The 18,159-nt window shown below is 40.9% G+C and overlaps 2 protein-coding genes across 5 annotated transcripts in view; one reads left to right on the top strand and one right to left on the bottom strand.

The window, feature by feature from the left end:
- Positions 1–2,595: 2,595 nt before the first annotated feature.
- chac1 (ChaC, cation transport regulator homolog 1 (E. coli)) lies at positions 2,596–4,296 on the top strand. The gene is made up of 3 exons (XM_082505102.1): positions 2,596–3,261; positions 3,400–3,435; positions 3,548–4,296. The coding sequence occupies exons 1-3, from the start codon at positions 3,091–3,093 to the stop codon at positions 3,929–3,931; spliced, it is 591 nt and encodes a 196-aa protein (XP_082361228.1). The 5' UTR covers positions 2,596–3,090; the 3' UTR covers positions 3,932–4,296.
- A 2,520-nt stretch (positions 4,297–6,816) lies between these two features.
- The window catches only part of ino80 (INO80 complex ATPase subunit), a 39,759-nt gene continuing 28,416 nt past the window's right edge, over positions 6,817–18,159 (bottom strand). For all 4 annotated transcript variants that reach the window (XM_082505644.1, XM_082505643.1, XM_082505645.1 and 1 more), the window contains exons 29-37: positions 15,341–15,435; positions 14,855–14,927; positions 14,214–14,372; positions 13,994–14,096; positions 13,820–13,908; positions 12,527–12,682; positions 11,840–12,011; positions 9,029–9,244; positions 6,817–8,383 (exon numbers count right to left, since the gene is read on the bottom strand). In XM_082505644.1, the coding sequence (XP_082361770.1) occupies positions 8,175–8,383; positions 9,029–9,244; positions 11,840–12,011; positions 12,527–12,682; positions 13,820–13,908; positions 13,994–14,096; positions 14,214–14,372; positions 14,855–14,927; positions 15,341–15,435 (1,272 nt within the window). In that variant the 3' untranslated portion in view covers positions 6,817–8,174. The remainder of the gene's footprint in view (positions 8,384–9,028; positions 9,245–11,839; positions 12,012–12,526; positions 12,683–13,819; positions 13,909–13,993; positions 14,097–14,213; positions 14,373–14,854; positions 14,928–15,340; positions 15,436–18,159) is intronic.

Genomic DNA, 18,159 nt, shown 5'->3' on the forward strand with positions numbered 1-18,159 from the left:
ATTTCATCTCCGACAAAGTTATCCCGAGAGAAGTAAAGCAAGTGTGTAAGTCCATCTCTGAATGTTTGTAAAGCATTCCTGCATTAAGCTTAACAAACGATATATGGAGCGACTGCCTCTTCTTGCTGCTACTTCAATCATGAAACTGCTTAACGATCAGCTGATCGGCTTTTCTGTCGCGAGTCCGTCTCTCTGGTTTGTTTTTGGCCCACTTTGCACCAGAAAGAGGAAACCAGCGGCTGAACAACAGCAGCACGTTTAAGCTTGATCAGCTGTTGTTAGAATTTATTTATTATTACTTTCTACTCGAGGATCTTTTTCTACTTAGCTGACGCTGACTGTGCAGGGGCGGATCTAGCAAAGTTTAGCCAGGGGGGCCGATAGGGCATTAACAGGGAAAAGGGGGCACAAAGACATACTTTTCTTTCTTATTCTCATTTAAAATGTCTAGCTTTTAATAAATAATTATCTGACACCCAAAGTTTTAATTTGATGCAAAATAAATAGAAGTCCATTACTGTATATAGTAACTATTAAGTCTAATATATATACCCTAGTAAGCTATAGTACTTTTTCCTTTGGGAAGGTACCATCTGTGCAGTCTGCAATTTTGTTGAAGAAAGATGTTGAATCTATTTAATATTTCTTGAAAAATAATTGATTTCTGTGCATTTTTTTTTTCACACTGCATCAAATTAAGGTTGATTACGTCGATTAAGCATCATGAGGTGGAGCGTGAGGGGTGGTTCCCTATTTTTTATTTATTTATTTTTGTTGTTGCTGGGAGTTGGAACCCTATTAGTTAGGCTGCTTAATATTTATGCTAAGTACTCTTTAAAATACCAGAATAGGGAGGATGGTGTAGGTTTAAGTTTATTAGATTGATCAGTATTGCTGAACTATGAAATATTTTTTTTTGCATACAGGTATAACAGAATAGCTTTAGTGTAGTTGTTGTTTTAAACTTGAGTATGAACTTATACAAAATGCAGCAAGATATTTAAAAAAAAAAACAGTTTTGTTGATTAAAAAACACTATATCGGATTCATATCGGTATCGGCAGATATCCAAATTTATGATATCGGTATCGGTATCGGACATAAAAAAGTGGTATCGTGCCATCTCTAGTACCTACACAGACAGAAAGAGAATCAAAGCTCAAATTAACATGTTATGGTGTCGTAATGGGTCCCAATTAGATACATAATGCATGCAAAGACTGACTTGAAAAGATGAACGTAGCCACAGTGAAGTTATCCAGTGAATGGCCCACTTCCTTTTTGAAGGCTCGACTTGGGCTAAAGCCTATCTAGGGTGAAATACACCCTAGATACACCCTGGACAGGTTGCCAGTCCACTGCAGCGCTAACACAGGGAGACAGACAACCTTTTAGGCATACATACACACCTACAGCAAAATTTGGAATCTAACATGATCATTTTTGGACTGTAATAGGAAGTCGGAGTAGAGCCCACACAAGCAGAAAGAGAACATGCAAACTCCACACAGAAAAGCCACAGCTAGTTGGTGGATTTGAACCCAGGAACACAGAAGAATAAGTATGTAAGTAAGTAAATCCTATTAATTCATATATATATAATTCATATATATATATATATATATATATATATATATATATATATATATATATATGTATATGTATATATATATATATATATATATATATATATATATGTATATGTATATACACATATGATTTTTCTTTATTTTAATTTTAGCCACCATCAGTTCACCCCACAGTGACACACTGCTTATGTATTATCAAAAATTGAAAAGAGAAAAAGAAAAAGAAAAGACTAATACATACCTAGTTTACATAACATAACCTGTGTGCTTTTTGTAAACTTTGAATTAATGACCACTTGAAAGTAACTGTGATCATTTAATCAATATAATAGTGATACTAATAATTGGTTCATTTGCAGCTTAAGTGACTGTATTTTTCCAGGATGCCACAAAGTGAAGTCAGGAACTCTGACTTTTTGAGTAGAATAAATAAATCATATGTTTTCTCTCTTACACATGTACATCCATATAAGGTCCTGTGTAACTCCCTGCTATACCAGATGTGGTTTCCATCTCTCCTGTGTAAAGTCATATCTTTCAGTTAGAATAATTTATTTGTGGTTTGTATCAAAGTGAAGCAGTTGTTTATGTGCTCTTTTTACGTGGTTAAATAAAACGATTCCTATAGGGAATCTCCCATAGGAACATCTGATGCAATGCCTTGGTATGTTGCTTGGTTCCTGCTGAGGCCCTGAAACGCTTTGGGAAGTTGCATCAGCCGTATGAATCGCTAAAGCTTGTGAAGAGAGTGACAACGCATTGGAGCAATCACAGAGTTATTTGTTTTGAGTGACAGTTCATCGAGCAATCGCGTTAAAAGATGGCAATGCCGGGCAAGTCATTTTTAACCAATAGTGTAACGAATTTGTTTCCTAGTCCCGCCCTATTTGGCGCACCGAAATCTGTTTGGGCAAACGGGGTAATTTGGTAACGCCCCTTTAAATATGATTGGTGTTAAACGGTAGGAGAGGACCCGCCTACGTCCTGCGGACTCTATAAAAGTAAGATCCCTGCTTCGCCATGTTATCGAAGAAACGCGTCAGACAGACAGATACATCTTGGCAGGTATATTAATACCATCTGGGCGTTAAACGCGGTAACATCTGTAAATCCTCGATCTTTTAATTCGGTTTTTTTTTTAAAGCCAACCATCACCAGCCGGCAAGCAGCTGGCAAAAGCGGGTTTTGTCTTTTTTCGACATTGAGCTAAGGGCCAAAGCGACTGCCATGGATTTTTAAGGCATAATGCGGCATCTCTAATGCAATGGCAATGCACAGTGCAAGGCAAAACAAACAGCGAAATTCCATCTTCGCAACTGCCAAGCAGTTGGGCTCAAATACCGTCCGCGGTATACCTGCGAGCCAACCGGTGCCTCTGCTCCTGGACCGACGGAAGCTAACGCTAGCTAGCTAGTCATCTTAGCTGGTTTAAAACAAATCATTCAGGAAAAAAGATCCATTCATTCATTTGAACGTCGTCAAAACTAACGATCCAAAAACAATGAAGCCTCAAGATATCATCGCCGGGAAGACCAGCCTGTGGATTTTCGGGTACGGGTCGCTGGTGTGGAAGCCTGACTTCAAATATCAGAGGAGCAAGGTCGGTTACATTCAAGGCTACAAGAGACGCTTCTGGCACGGAGACAACTTCCATCGTGGGAACGATGAGTTGGTAAGATGGGGCATATGTTTACTTGTTAACGGGAACATCATTAGATTGCTTAGGGTGGCATGATATGTTGAACAGCTGGGCTCACACTGCATCAGGCGTTGTCCGTGACGTGATTTATTTTTTTCTTCTTCTCTGCAGCCCGGAAGAGTGGTGACGCTGATCGAAGATGATGACGTAAGTGGAACTTTCTGCTTCCTATTGGTTTACAGTAGAAAGTGCAGTGGAGTTTCCAGTCTACATCAGTTAATTGAATGATGACTTAATATGTTTTCATCTTCCTCCACAGGAGACTACTTGGGGTGTGGCGTTTGAGGTGGCAGGCTCACAGCTGGAGGAGTCCCTGAAGTACCTGAATGTGCGAGAGACGGTCTGCGGAGGCTACATGACCAAAATGGTGGATTTCTTCCCTGAGGGGAATGACCAGCCTCCGGTTCAGGCGCTGGTTTACATTGCCACCTCCGACAACCCTCTCTACCTGGGCCCGGCCACCTCGGAGGAGATCGGTGCCCAGATCGCAATGTCCAGAGGGAAGACGGGCCACAACTTGGAGTACCTGCTCCGGCTTGCGGAGTTCATGAGGAGCAGTTGCCCACATGTGGAGGACCATCACCTGTTCTCCATCGAGGCCACAGCATTGACCATGGTGTCTTACCTGTTAGCAGCACAGTAGCTCGTACCCTTTGTTTCACTAGCATGTAATGGAAAGAATACACTACACATGAGGCTTTGATCTGCCATGTTCTACCTGTGTTTTACATTCTGTAGCTTCACGTCCTCATCACCATCCATTGTACTTGAAAAAGTGGAAAAAAAGAAGGGTAGCTTAATACAATCCCTACAATGTTCACTGTAAACACTGTTTTTCTTCACTAACTGTTTTGATTTGTACGGTGCAACTTCCGTCCAATTCAGAAGGTACTGCTGTCGCTCGTGGTTGAGTGCGTTGATGTGTCAAAGAATAAATCTGACTCTGAAAAGTTGCTTGTGACAACTGAGTGTCAAGTAAAATAAATACCAATTTAAAAAAGTGGAAAATGACTGTTTTTGTGTGTTATTGCTGCAACAGAAACTGTTTGTTTAAATGAGCTGTGGCTCATTTAAAAGAAAAAGGCTCTGTTCTTGGTCAGGAAAATCTGGAGGTATCAAAAGTGGCAGTTTAATGAGTGCACAGCAAAGAGATGTATTCTAGAGAACTGATTTAACCAGAAATCCTATAATAAAGTACACTAAAGGAGAAAATGTTTCTGTACTGCATTTTCCCAAGGAGTATTTTGTGGGGGGGTTTTTTGTTTTTTTTTTTTGTTTTTTTCCCCCCTCCTGTTTAAAAACAAAAGCACTCAGTGTGAAGATTGCAATTGAACCAGCTGACAGAACTTTTTCACACCAGCTAATAACCTGTGGTGAGGGAGGCTTTCAAGGTGTTTGTGTGCATGTCATAAGAACACAGACCATGAGGGTCTTCTCTTGCCAAGAAGCAGCTTTTCTGACATGCTCTTGGAATAAAAACAAAAAACAGACGTGCTGGTTCACATCTGGTTTGCAGACTGTAACTCAACAGCAATGTTCTAAGAAGTCAGTAAAGCTTTTTGAACAGGTCTCCTGAGTGCACATATACAAACATACGTCAGACACACCCAAACATTGGCCGGAGCAGCTTGTACCCTGGATGTGATTCAAGTCCAAGAGTCTATCTAGGTGAAAAGGCTTATATAACTGCTGACCGGGAACAAGTCCAGACCTGGAAGTCCTGTGTTTACAAGTCTGCCCCGTGGTCGTGTCAAGAGTGCACCAGGAAGAACACACTGCAGATGCGTTCACTGAGATGAAATCTCAGCAGGGTGACATGAAAACGGCGACATGGGTCTCAGGTGCATCTTTGTCAGTTTGATCGCCTCTCAAATGGGTTGTTTTTCTGTCATTTCCTTACATCAAGGCTAAGTTCTTCCAAATGATTTTTCATAAACAGACCTTACAGATAGTTTCTATTTTAAGTGTCAGAGGTTTTGAATATCTTATCTCTGAGATATACGTTTCCCTCCCAGTGCAACGAAGCTCAAAGCTCCCTGTAGCACAAAAAAACCCTACATTTGGCAATCTTTATACAGTCGACTTCTTTAATAGTTACTCCAACAAAAACTGCCCATGGCGAGGTCTGCCTATTATTCTGAGCAACAGAGATCTAATTTCTTGGAACGACTACAGTAGAATAGATTAAATGTAATTTTAAGATTGCTGTAAGGACCACCCATTAAATTAGGGTTGAATGTGACCCTTGGCTGTATAAGGATGTCTTACTAATGAGATTACAGGTATAAAGTTTAGTTTTTCTCTGTAGAGTTGTTAATCGTACCTTTATCTTTTTTTTAAATCAAAAACATGTGAATTTTGGTTTCTGGTCTCTGAAGTCCCAGTTTCCAGGGGTTTTGGTGAGTTTATGAATCTATGATTGTGGGATTGTCAGGAGATGCCGTAAAATCACTTTCTGGCTGAAGGAAGAATACAGAGAACCTTACAAGGGTAAACAAGCAGAGACATAACAAGAGGGGTGCCAAACAAAATGGTTTTAAGAAAAAGCCACAGGTGAGAAAACATTTGTGTGATAACAGAAACTGCTGTTTCTGAGCTTCAGATGTTATATTTAAATAAAGGGCTGAAATGAATATTGTTTGTATCTATAGCCACGAGGGAAATAAAGCGTGCAACTACTGAGAAACTGACATGAAGATGTCAGTGTTCTATCATTGTTGTGCTGCACACAGATGTTTTAGTTTTCTGAGAGATGGCAAGGCATGTTTCTCAGCTGGCAAAGTGATGTTTCCACCTGGCAGTAGTCTACTAATATGTGACCACCCATTTGTGGAAGATATTAAGTAATATGAAGCTTTTATGAAATTTGTGGCCTTCCAAATCTCATTAAGCCCCCATTCAGCTGTACTTTTTAAACCTAGTACTTCTACAAGCAGAATTATTACATTCTTGGTCCTTTATTCCATTTCTTTTCTTTGCCAGTGCAGATTCCCTCCACTGTTGCAGACCTGAAGTCCACAACAGCCTCATAGATTGAGAGGCAGGGTACACTCTGGACGGGTCACATGGCTAACACAGAGAAAGGCATCCTTTCACGGTCACATTCATAGTTAAAATCTATTTAGAATCGCCAATTAATGTAACATGGATGTCTTTGGATTGCTGGAGGAAGCCAGGGTACCTGGAGAGAACATGCAAACTCCAAACAGAAAAGCCACGGCTGGCTGGTGGGTTTGAAGCAAGTAAGCAAGCAAAAATTAAAAAATTTAAAAAATGGAGAAAAAAAAAGGGCTTTTTACATAAGAGTGTGTACTTTTTATAAAGTTTCACTTGGTGACCACTTTAATATAACTGTGATAATTAATTAATATCAATTAATATTGATAGTTATCATTTTTTACCTTACAGCCTATTTATATTTTTCCAGGATATCATACAGTGAGTTAACCCTCGTGAAGCAATGGGTTCAAACCCAGGACAGTGCTAATGTAAAAACCAACAAACAAACAAGCAGCAGAATCAAACTGCTCAGATTTCGCCATCTTTTATTTTCAGTTGACTCCTGTTAGTAAAATGACAGATGCATTTCTTCATATGTACATGTGACTTATAAAAATAGTCAGGCAAATGAGAGAAAAAGCCAGAGGAAATGTCGCTTTCATTCATCATTATGTACAATCGATATAGAACATTGCATTTTATTCACGCTATAAACACAAAAACAAACCCATTAGAACAGATGTAGTGCTCAACTCAGGACACTGGTGCACACCTTTTTTTTTCCTGTTTTTTGTTTCTGAAACATGAATGACATCAAAGAGAACCACAGATTTGTCATCACAGAAAACAATTTTGGAAAAAGTAAGAAAAAAAAAATGGCTCTAGAATTCGCAATTTACAGTTTACAGGTGAAGATTTTTCCGCAATTTTTGTGAATCGCCTGTTTTTAACTTAAATAACTTAAAACAACCAAAATAAATGTGAATCGATTCATACGTTTAACATTAGCAGCATTGCTCTATCAATCAGTACCCCTTATTTTAGTAGGCCTTTTCTTTCTTTTTTTGTTTTTACATTATTTTCCCCATTGGACACAAAAAATAATCAGAAATTTTCCATTTCCACCTATACATGAACACATTTTATGGATACAGTTTTACCTGCCTGCCTGTTGGTTTCAGTACATCTTTCATTACAAAAATAGGAGCTTTAGTACAAAAGCTGTTTGGTATGGTGGGTTCACATTAAGCTTTGTAAAATGCAGACTTGTCCACCAGCTTTGCGCTGAACATATCTACAGAACAATTAAATAACCAAATGTGCATGTAGGAGAATCAGTAACACAGAACAAAAATCTAAATAAAATAACAATTAAAAATGAAAAATAAGGGAAGACGTGGCTCAGTGCATTTGACAGGAACTCCTTTTTCTCGCTACCCGGGCAAATCCAAGGATCTGAAAAGCCCTTTGAGCTACACGCCTTTGGGTTTCCTGTCGTCAATAGTAGAATACAGCTTGTCTTCTCAAAAAAGCACTTAGAAATACTTCTGTCAAAATTCAAATTAAAATGCTCAAGGCAGTGTTTTTGTCCACTGCTCTGGACAAACAAAACAAAAAAAAAAAAACTAAATGAATATAAATGAACTAATGCAGAGGCTGGTTGAGGCTGTACCTTTAAATTGTTGTGGTTACTCTAGCTTCTATTTAGTTGCTGAGCCAGAAGGGAGAGCGTGGTCCTCCAGGTAGTGAGCCTCAGTTACTATAAATACTCTTGTTTATTAGTTTAGGTGGGCGGGGAGGGGGCGGGGGGTATCTCTGGGAATCACAGTGAAGAGCAGGTCAGTTATCTGTCAGGGCATATTAATACGAATATGCGTACACATGTATCATCGAGCCCCAGGACCGCCAGGACCCTTTCCTTTCCTGACTGCTCCGTGGCTGCTGTGGTGGTGGCTGTGGGCCAGCTGTTTGTGGGGGCTCGGCGTGGAGGTGCCTCCTTTGGTCTGGGGGGAGGAGCTTCTGCTGAGGCTAAAGGCAGGACTGGTACCAGACCGGCCCAGGGAGGTCTGCAGAGGGCTGGATGCAGAGAGGCCCGCTGAAATTAGGGACAGGAAAGGATGAGGTTATTTATCATGTTCAAACAGCCAGTTCAGTAGGACATAACTGGCTTGTGTTTGTTTTTTTGCAGTGATACCACAACAAAATACATCGGCCTCAAAAAACCAAAAAAAAAAAGTCTCGATTAGACATCTCTGGGAGAAGTTCATAACAGTGTCAACTGTGTGGCACTGATTGGAATGTGGAATGATTATGGACTCTAACAATCTTCTCCTTTGTTACTTTCTTTTGGCTTAATGTATCCATAACAGGAACCAGTAAGGTATTCATTCAGTGCATTCATTGTGGCTTGAAAAGAGATGACAGGTCAGCACTCTGGCTTGAAACATTGGTGAAGCTGTAACGTTGTGCATGGGTAGTAGACGTTTAGCTTGCAGGGAAAAGGACAGATTTTAAAACAATATTTTTTAAAAAACTGAGTTACTCTTGAGTTAAGAGTGCTCATTTGAAAATATGGATGTATGAACATGAGAAACAGAACAAGCATGTTTGTTGTGACATCAACAGTCCTTAAGAACATTTGTCCAAGAAATGCATTGACAGGTAAACAAAGCACACATATTCTTTTTGATTTCTGGACAGCCAGTGCCTGTGCATAAAGATCCGTACAATATTTACATACCTTTCGAAACACTGTAGCCATAAGCAGCATAAGCTGCTGCCGAAGCAGCTGCCGCGCCTGCCATCGCTCCTGCCATTGCTGCTGCACTACCTGCAGTTGACTTACGCCCGCGTCCTTTCCCTCCAGTCTTGGCACCGCCTCCAGAGCCTTTAGGCCGCCCACGACTCCGCCCGGACCTGCCTCTGCCTGGACTGATTGTGTCCGAGGCTGAAACACCTGAACACCACAGGCAATAAAAGGAAAAAATAGTAAAAAAAAAAACCTCTTCAGTATTTTACAGTCAGGCGGGAATCAACATCACTGTCAGAGACACTCAGTTTGGTTTGGCCTTGACCCTAGAGCTGGGCGATATATCGAGTTTTTAAAACATATCGATATATTTTTATACGAGATATAAGATGTGACAATATCCTTTATATCGATATAGTCTATGTTACGTTATAATTATAGTTGTGGAGCCGCAAGTCTGCCTCTTTCGTCCACTTTTGTCTCTACGCAACGTTACTCCGCCTCGCCTTCACTGAAGACAACTCCCCTTCCTCCCCCATCGCTTCACGTGCAGGCAGCGACAAGACGGACACGGCAAATCTCCGTTAACGAGTTACTGCGCATCGCCCCATGCGTGGGGCTGGACGGCGTCAACGTGCTAACGAGCTAACCGCGCTAACGAACTAACAGCGCTAACCCTAAAATCCTTTCATTCTCTCAAAAGTTGATAGCGCGCCTTATGTATGAATTCTGGTTGTGCTTGATGGCCACGAACCGATTTTATGTGGTACACGGCGCTCAGCAATCTGTCAAAAATGTTTGAGTACGACTTTGGTAAGCTACGGAGCTGCACCGCTTAATAGATTGTCGGCGCATTACGGCTACCGAGGAGCTTCGCGGAGTAATACGTACTGTGCATCAACGTAATATTACCGTATTGTGTGTGTATAAGGACCATAAATGGCACCTGTAAGAGACGTGGTTATGAAGCGGATTTCAAACTCCAGGCTATCAGTCACACAGTAAAACTTGGGAACAGAGCAGCTGTGAAATCTGTCTGTCTTTGTTATTACGCTCAGCGTCTTTTAGTTTACATTTTGACTGCACAATTGTGAGCTCTTTGTTTAGCACAAAAACAACCTTGTTTTCTTTTATTTATGGAGCATTATTATTTAATGAATGCTCATAATTTAATTTTGAGTAATTTTTCATGTACATCTGTGCTGTATGTTAATAAAAGTGCCTGTGTGACATCTGGGACACAGCTTTGACTAAGAACTCTCTTTTTGTTCTTACTTTATGGCTTAAAAAAAAAATCGAGATATATATCTTATATCGCCATCCAGCTAAAAAATATCGAGATATGAATTTTGGGTCATATCGCCCAGCCCTACTTGACCCAGTCTTTCAGAGTCTACTGTGGTCATTTCTCTGCAACATTTAAGCGCAATTGCACATTAATCACGGCTCATCATTACTGTAAGTGCTGGCTCAAGCAAAAAAAGGAACACTCTTCTCATTTTCCATACTGTTTGCACAATCAGAGCCAGAGTGGTGATGTACCTAATCCTCCAGTACCTTGTCTTCTCCCTCTCTGACTCCCCACATCCCACCACTGGTCTGCATTTCTCTACACGTTTCACTCCAAATACTCTGGATTACAACCTCCCTATGTGGGGAAAAAGGCCCTACTCTATCACTAACACCAAAGCACACATGAAAACCTTTCATAAAATTCCCCACGCTTCCCCCGACCTTCAGGTCTAAATTTCACTCTTCTTTCCTTTCCCATTTTCAAGTTCACCAGTTGATTCTTGATTCTTTGCTTTCCATCTCATCTTCCAAACCTTTCATTTAAACATCATCTACATCTCTGAAGGAACCAACTTTCTCCCAGCTTGCTGGCTCTGGTTATCACTGCGCATCAATAATCTTGCTGGCAAGCACCTCTTAGCATGGCAGCAAAAATTCCCAACAGGTTTTAACGAAGAAGTATGGATTTAGGAGAGATTATCTTGCCGCAAAAATTCCAAAGTGAAGATAAAAGGAAAAAACATTCACCATGTATCTTGATTTCTGAGTGCGGCCGAGCCAAAATAAAACTGTTATAAATGTAAAACAAGCAAGAAACGAGCTGCACACAGCTTATGAGGTAAAAAGCCACTTGTCTCAATGGACCCCAGCCTATTAAAACACAAGGCGAGATAGCAGAGAGAACATAACAAGCCAGCCTTCTACGTGCAGCGATGACTTTCATGTAAGTCACACTAATTTGCTATTCTAGCAACAGTAGAACAAGATAATAGTCTCATGGAAAGGACAGATTAGGTTTTATTTGGCAACTCCACACTTGGAAGAGATTATATATACTTAGATTATTTTTAGTTAGGACAAACCATTAGGTTTCTGATAGTGTATGAGATACGTGGCTGGGTGGGCTGGCTGTTTAACACTGCCAAAAATGCATTGGCTAAACAACCAGAGAGCAAGAGAGACCTCTAAAGCCTTTATATAGGAAGAACACAACTTTTAGCACCATTTACATACTTTGGGCTTAAGTGACTGTCTTTAATGCTACATATATGCTACATATTTATTTGGAAACTTTGAACTTTAGCTGCTGATATCACTCACTATACAAACGGATATGTCCTAAATTCAGAGGTGGGGAGTATCAGTAACAAGTCAAATCTGGTCTTGATCTACAGCAAATTTTCCAGGGACACCAACTGCAGAGCAAGTCTATGCAAAGTGCAGAAAAACATAAAGTATACTGCTCTACTCGCTCCATGAACGATGGCTAGACTGAAATTGTTTTCTCACCATTCATATTGTCAGAGACTGATCCAGACACAGAGGCGGGTGAGTTGGTGGCACGAGACTGAGGCGCGGAAGAAAGCGGATCATCCACGATGACGAGCATGTCGCTGCTGCTCTCATCCGCGTCGGCATCAGGAGGTAATGAGCCGGGCTGGAGCTCGCTACTTAAGGAGATCTGTCCATGCATAGGAGTACAAACAGACATACATACAGGCTGCGGGTCAGCACCACAAGGGAACGAGGAACCAGGTAAGTACAGTAAAGGGCAACAAGAGGAACAGTCCGAGGAACAGAGAGGAAAGGAAAGGAAAGGAAAGGAAAGATTCAATGTGCAGGGTATAAAAGTGACAAATGGTTGGGAAAAGGTAAGACGGACAGAAGAGTGGATCGAAAGAAGAGGAAAGCCGGAGAAGAGAATATAGGGGAAGAATTAATAACCCAAAAGAAACAAAAGATAAGAAAAGAAAAGGGGAGGAGGATTAATAGCACAGCATGCAAAGTAAGATTGTGAGTTTGTGGATGCAGGCCAAAGAAGCCTAATGGAGCAGCCACAAGTCATCACATTTAACATAAATCTCATCCCTTTCCCGCCTCATCTATGACCTACACTTTCACAAAAGCCTTTCTCTCTCTTTATCGGACACATGCACACACCATCCATCTCTTCTGTTTTTCCTCTGGATCCCTCACCTCGCTGAAAGGACTGGGCATGGCCGAGTCCATCTCGACGCTGATGAACGAGTCGTCTCCATCTGCCGACAAGTTAGAGTTGTCTGCTGAGGGGGCGTGGGAAATGACCAGGTTCACTTCCTTTTTCCTCTTGTTCTCCAGCTCCTCATTCTTCTTCTGAAAGTTAAAAACAGAAACGAGAACAGGAGAGGGTATTGATGAAATCAATTCTGCTGAAGTAGGGGTGTGAAATTATTTTTTCCTCTAAAACAGAATTAACCTAACTAGTATATATTAAACCAGTGGTTTAAGCCACTTATTGTTAGAAGGCTTTGCTATGCAGATGATACCCAGCTATATCTATCAATGAAGCCAGATGATACAAAATAACTACTTAAACTGATGATCTCTAAATTCAGATAAAACATAGGCTATTGTACTCTTATTATTATTTCTTATTATTAATTATTAATCTCTGACTCTCTTCCACAGTGGGTCTTTTGTCTTGTCCTATCCCTCCCCTTATCCCAGACCTGTCACAGCAGATGGCTGCCCTTTCCTCAGCTTGGTTTTCCTTCCTGGTTTCTTCCTGTTAAAAGGCGGTTTACCTTCCCACTGTCGCCACTTACATACAGGGGTTAGGTTTTCTCTTATTAACAGAAAGGTCTTTATCGTACATTGTAAAGTACCGTGAGATGACTGTTGTTGTGATTTGGTGCTATATAAATAAACCTGAATTGAGTTGAACTGAATGCGCTGACAGTCAGTTGCATGGCATATACATTTTCTGTTCAGCTCTTGAGTTCAGAGCAAGACAAAACTCAGCAGCCACTGACCAGATTGCCATGAAATCCAGTATGGATATGATCCCCAGAGGAAGATATTTAATGATTTTAGATGAACCTCTGACCTTCCATCTGACCCTACTTTAGTCACTGACTATCTCAAACTAGTGACCTGATTTCTGTCAGATTCACCAGCTATGTACTGTATAATATCTCAAAGGAATAAGTCATAATGATTTCAATGTCCCCTCGACCCTTCCTGCAGCTTCACTATCAGGTCAATGTTATATTATGTTAGACAGAAGAGAGTCTATCGTCTAACAGACAGACTACAGTTTTCACTCTTGAGCTGAACACAAAACTTTCTGTAAAAGTTTCTTCCAGGACTCTTGTCTCCTTATCTTCCTACCTTACAATTTCTTCCATTCCAACTTTCTCTCTAACATTTCACATGTGTTTCTACTCGAAGTATTCTACATATTCCACTCCACATCCAGGCAGCCACCAACTCAGTTAATCAGTTCCATACCTTCTCAGCATACTTCTCCCTCTTCCTCTTGCGCTCCTTCACCTTGCTGCTCTCCTCTTGCTGCCTCTTCTCCTCTTGCCTTTGGCGCACTACAGAAAGAGACACAATGTTTGTTTTCATATTTTCCTTCCCCTCACAGTGAAACTCTAACATCTGCCCAATCAAAACACTCACATTTCTTCTCCAGCTCGTCATCGTCCAAAAGCAGGCTGACCACCTCTTTGGGTTTGAGCGTGTCTGGCTTGAAGTTGCCTCCAGAGATCACTACCCTTTGGATCTTATTAAAGAAGACCATTAAAGCATTAATCACCTCTGTTATTAATATGACCATTATGCACTTGTGTTATTTTGTTGTTGTTGGTTTAAAAAAGAATAGAGGATATTTTTGACACACCTCGCTCTTTTCCTTGGCCCGCTGCAGTATCCTCTCCTCGATGGTGCCCTGACAGATGAGGCGATAGACGGTGACCTGTTTGGTCTGACCCAGCCTGTGAGCCCTGTCCATGGCCTGTTGGTCCACTGTGGGGTTCCAGTCACTGTCATAGAAGATAACCTGCACAGGAAAAAATATATATGTCATAATATTTTTCTCTAAAATTAGGATATCCATGTTTACCACATTGTCTAATTTTTTTTTGTGAAGAAAGCCTGAGCGTGAAACAGACACTCCCTTCTCTGCAATTTCGGAGACTAATAACAATGACGTGTTTTCCCAAGTGAACTGCCTTTTAACGTGACAGATGTCCTGTGTTAACAATCGCTTCACGCTCATTGTCATGAAAGCTAATTTCACTCGAACAGGGCTACAGGGAGTTTATAGCGAGACATGTTAATAAACACTGACATTATCATTTTCAGAGGCGTGTTTAGCCCTACTGATTACATACACAATCATGCTCCTTAGTCATTATCCAAACGTATTTATTTATGCTGAAACTGTGTTTTACGACAGAGAATGTGTGCTGCCCTGGATATAGACCTTTAGTAAATGTTAGTGCTATTTAAACTATGATATGGTATCAATAAGGGGCTCACAGTGTCAGCAGCAGTCAGGTTAATGCCAAGCCCTCCGGCCCGTGTGCTCAGCAGAAAGACAAAGATATCCGTTCTGTGGAGGGCAGTGAGAGAGGAGTGGGGGGTGGAGGGAATAGAGGAGGGGGACAAAATCAGAAGATATCATTCCCAACTGCAGCTACAGCACAAATATCCACATATCATGCCATTAAATGAAGTTGCAATGTAAGTTAAGAATAAAAATGTCAAGCTTAAGTCCTGTATAGGATGTGAAATGTGCACCAGTAGTGAAAGCCTTGCAACATAAAGCAACTTCAATAAACTCCAATAAACTTCAAACTCTTTTGTCCTCCAAAAAGAGTAATGCTGGCGCCTGAGAGCTATGTACTAATGCAAACCAGAGAATGTGGACTAAACACACCCATATATATTTCGATGTATGGGTGACGTCTTATTTCATGCATGCACAACCACTTGCACTCTAGGTCGTATTTTATCTTTACCCACCGACTCTGGAAGTCAGCCACCATATCCCTGCGCTCAGAAATCTTGGAGGATCCATCGAGGCGCATGTAGGTGTGCTTGCGATAAACCATGTACTCCTGGAAAGATGGGACAAAGACAGTAAAGAAAATAATTACTAATAAATAAATAATGACTCCTCATTTATTCTGGTCTTTCACAGAGCAGAAGGTTGGCTTACTTCCAGTATGGAGGAATATGTAGATATAGAATAACTGATTCTAATTTTCACAACATCTTTTGCTTTATTTTCACAAAACCTATAACTAGAATAACTAGATCTGCATCAAGTTAATAAAAAAAAACAAAAACTTAACTCTAGGATTAGCCAATATTTGGCATTCATAGATCGCTCTCACCACTGATTTCGAAACCAGCAAACCAAAGTTATCCAAACTTCAAATCCAAAACTCAAATCTCAAACTGTTCTTCAGCCTCTGCTCTGGGGATCGCAAGCAGCAACTACACACTGAATTTAATAAGCTCTCAAATATGAAATTCTATTCTTTCTCTGAGGAGTGGATAAAGCCTTCAGCCCTACTTGTTAAATTTCAAGGGTCAAGAAATATTCATCTGTGCTGTAAGAATTTCTTTCTGACAGCAATTTTGTGTCCAAAATCCCACATTTCTTATGTGCATTCGCTGGAGTTGAAACCTCAATCCGAGCCCAGGGAGGCATTGAGAAATCAAGAGCTTGATATTCTATCCCCCCCAAAGTCTGCTAAGCTGCGCTGTGTGCGCCTGTGTGTGTGGATTTGATGGGAGGAGCTCTGAAGTCAGAGCAACAGCAGTGATGAGGTGACTCGCTGAGCTTCCTTTGAGCGCTGCCCTGAACTCGCGACCTCCTCGATGAAACATGTCAGTCCCCCCTGAACCAGTTACAATAAATGGCCACACATAACAACTCCCCTCACACAGCCATTATCAATGATAACGATGATTTGAAGCTATGTTTTCTATGACCCCCTCCAAATCCCCTTTCACGACACCCGGGGCCCTCAGTCCCAGCAGGGCCTGCCCCCTCATCGCTCTGAGTGTCTGGCTCTGTTCCCAACAGCCCCATCTGCTCTAACTGAACACTACATTAGGGACCATTAGGGCAGCGCTCGCCAAAATGCTGCTAACCTTGTTGAATTGGGCTTTGGTATCTTGCCAGCACAACGCTGCTGTCTTTCTAATCTCCATCTAAATCAGCAGAATCAAAGTTTTAGAAAAGTTACACCTGAGAGATCAAATTCCTCTGCAGCCTTTTTGTGGTTTACACTTGGAGTCCTGGTTAGTTGCAGCATGCTTTCGATTTCTTCCAAGATGCCACACTGAAATATAAATCCCAACAGCTGGCAATTTTCTACAATATTCTGATCCAGTTTGTGCTAACCGTAGGTGAAAGTGTGATATTTCTGCAGTTTTTCACTCATTTTCTAATGTATTCCTTTACAAATGTTATAAATCAAGCACTATGTCGGGTTGGCCTGACTGGACAAAATGTTTACTTTTTTCATGCAACTATCATCGGCCCATTATGAACCACATATCGCCAAAAAAACCAAAAACAAAACAAAACAAAACCCCCCAAACCCCTATGTTCCCTGAAGTTCACGACGCATGGGAACACGCAAATTTGTTTTAAGAATGCCCGATACTTTTGTATCCACTCCAATTACAATTTTGCTTTTTCTTTCAAAGTGGCTCTGGGAACACAGGCTGTTCCCAACTTCCTGTTAAAAATGAGTCCCCACAGTCAAGCAAATGCTGTTAGATTAGTGTGCGTGGTCACAGACTGTTCCTAACCCAACAGCTGTAATAACTGAAAAGAACATGCTGTGGCACGATAATAAAACAGAGTCCACTTCAGAACTGAGCTGGGCTTAAGACTGTTATGTCTGCTGTCAGTGACATGGTACATACAACACCTGCCCAAGACCACAGGAGCAGCAGAACTTCACTGACCTTAACTATTAAACAGTGTTTCCAATTTTAGGCATTAATACAGATGTGTGAAAAAACACTTTGTAAAACATCCTATGGTGTAGTCTATGCACATTTCTTTTTGCATGTGTGGCTGAATCATTCTGCAATTACAAAAATGCTATCTGGCATTGGCTCCTATGCCAGTCTGTCGAGTTTCTCCGTGTTCGGTTTCTCATGGTGACTGCAAAAGCAGATCGTGTTGGCTTTTTTTCCACTTAATAAATGTTTAGCCACAGTTATTTAGCATTAAATTAATGTAACACTGAAGAGAGAGTCTATACACAGATTGAAATAGCAAAGAAAATGAGAATAAATATATAAATGACCACATTTTGTTTCACAGACGCAAAGCATATTGCCACTGAGCGGACAAATCAGTGTGTGCGCGTGTCATTAAATGTCTGGGGAGGGTGTGTGTGGCAGGCTTCTGCAGGCTATATGAAAACTACATCATATCTTTGACAGGTATCAACACAGCAGTATAAATCACACCTTAGCAGAAAGCTCATTGGACCTTTCTATCCCCCTCTAGTACAGCATACTAAGAAGTGAGCGACCAAATTGCATTGAGGAGAATGAAATGCAGGAAAAATGCAATCTCTGGTTCACTACAACAGTTCAGATCATTTTGGCTTCAAAAATAGTTCCACAATATTACAGGAGCCAAATGACCGCAGTAAGTGTCAGCAAGCAAGAACATGGACTTTGATTAGCTACTGCTAAAAAGTCGCATGTATAAGCAGAAAACCAGTTCAGACAAGGACAAGGTGATGAAACCTGCAAAACTATTCATTCATCAAAACCACAGTGTTAACAAACACGGTAACTACAAC

This window comes from Aulonocara stuartgranti (genome assembly GCF_965226115.1).
Source record: "Aulonocara stuartgranti genome assembly, chromosome: 15".
Taxonomy (NCBI): Eukaryota; Metazoa; Chordata; class Actinopteri; order Cichliformes; family Cichlidae; genus Aulonocara; species Aulonocara stuartgranti.

Coding starts and splice junctions, on each gene's coding strand:
- chac1 (XM_082505102.1), top strand. CDS start 3,091: ATGAAGCCTCAAGATATCATCGCCGGGAAGACCAGCCTGTGGATTTTC. Junction 3,262..3,399: donor ATCGTGGGAACGATGAGTTG/GTAAGATGGGGC, acceptor TCTTCTCTGCAG/CCCGGAAGAGTGGTGACGCT. Junction 3,436..3,547: donor CGCTGATCGAAGATGATGAC/GTAAGTGGAACT, acceptor CTTCCTCCACAG/GAGACTACTTGGGGTGTGGC.